This window comes from Tachysurus fulvidraco, chromosome 20 (assembly GCF_022655615.1).
Source record: "Tachysurus fulvidraco isolate hzauxx_2018 chromosome 20, HZAU_PFXX_2.0, whole genome shotgun sequence".
In the NCBI taxonomy this organism is placed as follows: domain Eukaryota; kingdom Metazoa; phylum Chordata; class Actinopteri; order Siluriformes; family Bagridae; genus Tachysurus; species Tachysurus fulvidraco.
In genome coordinates this window covers 21,778,436-21,783,435 of record NC_062537.1, presented here as the reverse complement: position 1 = coordinate 21,783,435, position 5,000 = coordinate 21,778,436, and the positions used below count along the sequence as shown (strand labels likewise).

Genomic DNA, 5,000 nt, shown 5'->3' with positions numbered 1-5,000 from the left:
CCATCAGGAGCACATGTTGGTGTTAATGAGGGGTGCCAATACTTTTGTATTCTAAGCGATATTTTCTTACAGACCCTGAAAGGAAAAAGTAAAAGCAGTCATGACCTTCTGAAGGACGACCCCAAGCTGAGCTGTGTTCCTGTGGTGGACAGGTGAGCGCACGGCATGGTGTATAGTGTTAAAGTGGTGTAATGACGTGTTTATGTAGGAGTTTTATTTTATTGTTGTGTTTTTTATTTCAGCAAATCAGGTTCAGATGTTTCAGAGGTGTGAGCAATTTTATTATTCTCCAATTTATTTTTTATTTGTTTATTTATTATTGCTGGAATGAAAATCCGTCCTGCTGTTTAGGGAGCTGATAAAGGGCAAGACGACGAGGATGAGGATGAGGATGAAAAAATGAGGCAGAAGGAAATGAGAGCGCGCATCTCTAACAAGCTGAAGAAAGAGAAGGTGGACGAGGAGAAGTCTGAGGTTCGAGAGGAGGTGGAAAAGAAGAGCAGTCGCAGGTACGAGTTGAACCACACCTTTTACTGGCTGATGGTGTGTCCACGCATCTCCTGCAGGGGGCAGTAGCACTGCAGTTATCAGTGACAGCAGGCATGTGGTGTGTTCTGTTCTACATTTCTTTAAGTGGACTGAAGTGATTTACGTCACTGTCTAATCTAAACTCTGTACAGACTTGAGTACACTTCTGTCTTGGACACACTGTCACTTCCTCTTAGTGTAACAAGAACATAAAGTAATAAAGAAATAATAGAATACATAAGGAGTTCGCTTTAAACCGGTCAGTTTCATAACACAGCGTTGTGAGTGATCCAGACGCTAAGGCGAACGGCCACGCTAAGGCGAACGCCGACGCTAAGGCGAACGCCGACGCTAAGGCGAACGGCCACGCTAAGGCGAACGGCCACGCTGAGGCGAACGGCCACGCTGAGGCGAACGGCCACGCTGAGGCGAACGGCCACGCTGAGGCGAACGGCCACGCTGAGGCGAACGGCCACGCTGAGGCGAACGGCCACGCTGAGGCGAACGCCGACGCTGAGGCGAACGCCGACGCTGAGGCGAACGCCGACGCTGAGGCGAACGCCGACGCTGAGGCGAACGCCGACGCTGAGGCGAACGCCGACGCTGAGGCGAACGCCGACGCTAAGGCGAACGCCGACGCTAAGGGACACTACATACATTATATTATTTATATAAATGCACCTGCTTGTTTTATCACCACACTCAGTGAAGTTTTCTGTGAGGAGAAATGTGTGCATGATGTGGTGTTAGCGCTGTGGACCAGTCAGAGGTGAAGCTGGAACATCTGCAGGACAGAGAGAATGCAGGACACTGTTTGAGAGTGTGTGTGTGTGTGTGTGTGTGAGAGAGAGAGAGAATGCAGGACACTGTTTGTGTGTGTGTGTGTGTGTGTGTGTGTGTGTGAGAATGCAGGACACTGTTTGTGTGTGTGTGTGAGAATGCAGGACACTGTTTGTGTGTGTGTGTGAGAATGCAGGACACTGTTTGTGTGTGTGTGTGTGTGTGTGTGTGTGTGAGAATGCAGGACACTGTGTGTGTGTGTGTGTGTGTGTGTGTGTGTGTGTGTGTGTGTGTGTGTGTGAGAATGCAGGACACTGTAGCTGAGAGAACAGAAGAAATGTCTTCAGTGTTTATAAATGTTCATTAATAAATAGAACGTGTCATTGTTTGTGTTGCTGTTGAGTAAAGTCACCTGGTTGAGGTGAGAGTGAGGAGTGACTCTGTGGTGTAACACCAACCTGCTCATTAGTGTTGCTGCGATCCTCAAACATCTGTGACCTTTTTATTAGCACTGAATCCACTTAGAGGCTCAGACCTGCCTGAGACCAAACGGACCTCGCTCTCGTTAGTGCACTCTGGGTTTTGGACGAGACTCTGTGTGTTTTATGACTTGTCTGTGATATGAACTCAGTCTTGTTTAGACTTTGTGTGTGTGTGAGTGTGTGTGTGTGAGTGTGTGAGTGTGTGTGAGAGAGTGTGTGAGTGTGTGTGAGAGAGTGAGTGTGTGTGTGTGAGAGAGTGAGTGTGTGTGTGTGAGAGAGTGAGTGTGTGTGTGTGAGAGAGTGAGTGTGTGTGTGTGAGAGAGTGAGTGAGTGTGTGTGTGTGAGAGAGTGAGTGAGTGTGTGTGTGTGTGTTTTGAGTATATTGAGTGAGTGTGTGTGTTTTGTGAGAGAGTGATTGAGTGTGTGTGTTGTGTGAGATGATTGATGTGTGTGTTTTAGAGAGTGAGTGAGTTATTTTGTGTGATAGATGTGAGTGCTTGTGTGATATAGTTATGTGTGTTATCTCTTTCTTTTTGTTTTTGTTTTGATCTCTTTATTTTGTTTGTTTGTTACGATATTTCTGTGTGTCTGATTTCTTTGTTTTTTTTTTCTATTTTTATTTATATCTTTATTTCTCTCTATTTCTTCTCTATTTCTTCTATCTTTCTTTCTATGCTCTTTCTATACTCTGTTTTCTCTCTTTTCTATCTCACTTTCTCTCTCTCTTTCTCTCTCTTTCTCCTTGTTCTTCTTTCTCTATTTATCTTTTCTCTTATCTTTTATTTTTCTTTTCTCTTTTCTGTCTCTTTCTCTTTCTGTCTCTTTCTTTTTTTTTTCTTTTCTCTTTCTCTTTCTGTTTTTTTCTCTTTCCTTTTCTCTCTCTTTTCTCTTTCTTTTCTCTTTCTTTTTTTTCTTCTTTTTTCTCTTTCTCTCTTTCTCTCTTGCTTTTTTTTTCTCTTTCTTTTTTTTTCTCTTTCTCTCTTTCTCTTCTTTTTCTGTCTCTTTCTCCTGTTTTTCTCTTTCTTTTCTCTTTCTGTTCTCTCTTCTCTCTTTCTTTTTTTTTCTCTCTTCTCTTTTTTTCTCTTTCTCTCTCTTTCTGTCTCTTTCTGTGTCTTCTGTTTTTTTCTCTGTCTCTTTCTCTTTCTTCTTCTCTTTCTTTTCTCTCTCTCTCTTTTTTTTCTCTCTTTTTTTTTCTCTCTTTTTTTTTCTCTCTCTTTTTTTTTCTCTCTTCTTTTTTTTTCTCTCTTTTTTTTCTCTCTTTTTTTTTCTCTCTCTCTCTCTCTTTTTTTTTTTCTCTCTTTTTTTTCTCTCTCTCTCTTTTGCATATGTTTTTTTTGCTCTCTTGTTTTTTTTTCTCTCTTTTGTTTTATCTCCTTTTGTTTCTCTTGATTTGTTTTATACGTTTTTTTTTCTCTTTTTTTTTTTCTCTTTTTTGTTTGTCTGCTTTTTTTTGTTCTTCTTGTGTGTGTGAGAGTGTGTGTGTGAGAGTGTGTGTGTGAGAGTGTGTGTGTGTGTGAGTGTGTGAGTGTACTTGGTTGTTAGACAATCCTAGGTCCTCTCAGTTATGGTGATAACCCAATCTGGCAACCTTGAGGTGTGTTATTGTGTCTCTCACAGTGAATAATCTTCCCCCCTCTGTTTGGACACTGCAGTGTTTCTTGACACTGCGTCTGTTCCTGACTTCATGCACCAGCACTCATTATAGGTGGTGTTTCTCCTCCACATCACGCTGGGGAGTTTTGGAGAATCACAAGATGAATGTGTGTGTGAGCTCTCTGAGAGAAAGTGTGTGTGATCTTTACTGCTCCTGTTCTGGAGACGTTTGGTGTGATGTTTGTAGAAATATTAGTATGTTTGTATTTTCTCTGTGATTCACGATGCTGGGTGATGGGCAGAGCTCACCATTGTTTAAATGAAATCAGCTGAAATCCTGAAGTAAAGCTCCGAGACTCACTCCAGACGTGTCACGTAGGGACTCACTCCAGACGTGTCACGTAGGGACTCACTCCAGACGTGTCACGTAGGGACTCACTCCAGACGTGTCACGTAGGGACTCACTCCAGACGTGTCACGTAGGGACTCACTCCAGACGTGTCACGTAGGGACTCACTCCAGACGTGTCACGTAGGGACTCACTCCAGACGTGTCACGTAGGGACTCACTCCAGACGTGTCACATAGGGACTCACTCCAGACGTGTCACATAGGGACTCACTCCAGACGTGTCACATAGGGACTCACTCCAGACGTGTCACATAGGGACTCACTCCAGACGTGTCACATAGGGACTCACTCCAGACGTGTCACATAGGGACTCACTCCAGACGTGTCACATAGGGACTCACTCCAGACGTGTCACATAGGGACTCACTCCAGACGTGTCACATAGGGACTCACTCCAGACGTGTCACATAGGGACTCACTCCAGACGTGTCACATAGGGACTCACTCCAGACGTGTCACATAGGGACTCACTCCAGACGTGTCACATAGGGACTCACTCCAGACGTGTCACGTAGGGACTCACTCCAGACGTGTCACGTAGGGACTCACTCCAGACGTGTCACGTAGGGACTCACTCCAGACGTGTCACGTAGGGACTCACTCCAGACGTGTCACGTAGGGACTCACTCCAGACGTGTCACGTAGGGACTCACTCCAGACGTGTCACGTAGGGACTCACTCCAGACGTGTCACATAGGGACTCACTCCAGACGTGTCACATAGGGACTCACTCCAGACGTGTCACATAGGGACTCACTCCAGACGTGTCACGTAGGGACTCACCCCAGACGTGTCACGTAGGGACTCACCCCAGACGTGTCACGTAGGGACTCACCCCAGACGTGTCACGTAGGGACTCACCCCAGACGTGACACTGGGACGTCCCTGTGAACACACTGTTACTATGGCAACGATAAGGTATCACTGTGAGTCATTTAATATAAAGCTGATCTACAGTCAGTGCTGCAGTTAGAGAGAATTAATCAGCACCTGAACACCAATCAGTGTCCAGAACCTAGTGCACTCCTGCCTCACTCCTCTGCCTCACTCCTCTGCCTCACTCCTGCCTCACTCCTCTGTCTCTCTCCTGCCTCACTCCTGCCTCACTCCTGTTAGAATATAATTATAAATATGATAATAAACCGATGGGTTTTGTCTCATTCAGTTCGAAGCAGCAGTTTGTGTAGTTTGTAGTAATTTATTTTGT

At 44.9% G+C, this 5,000-nt stretch overlaps 2 protein-coding genes across 5 annotated transcripts in view; one reads left to right on the top strand and one right to left on the bottom strand.

Annotated features, from left to right (window-relative positions):
• Nucleotides 1-5,000, bottom strand: part of adamts6 (ADAM metallopeptidase with thrombospondin type 1 motif, 6) — a 351,012-nt gene that overhangs the window by 275,200 nt on the left and 70,812 nt on the right. The gene's annotated exons all lie outside the window — the stretch shown is intronic.
• Nucleotides 1-5,000, top strand: part of cwc27 (CWC27 spliceosome associated cyclophilin) — a 15,853-nt gene that overhangs the window by 3,374 nt on the left and 7,479 nt on the right. For all 3 annotated transcript variants that reach the window (XM_047804498.1, XM_047804497.1, XM_047804499.1), the window contains exons 8-10: nt 73-152; nt 243-267; nt 352-509. In XM_047804498.1, coding sequence (XP_047660454.1) covers nt 73-152; nt 243-267; nt 352-509 — 263 coding nt within the window. The remainder of the gene's footprint in view (nt 1-72; nt 153-242; nt 268-351; nt 510-5,000) is intronic.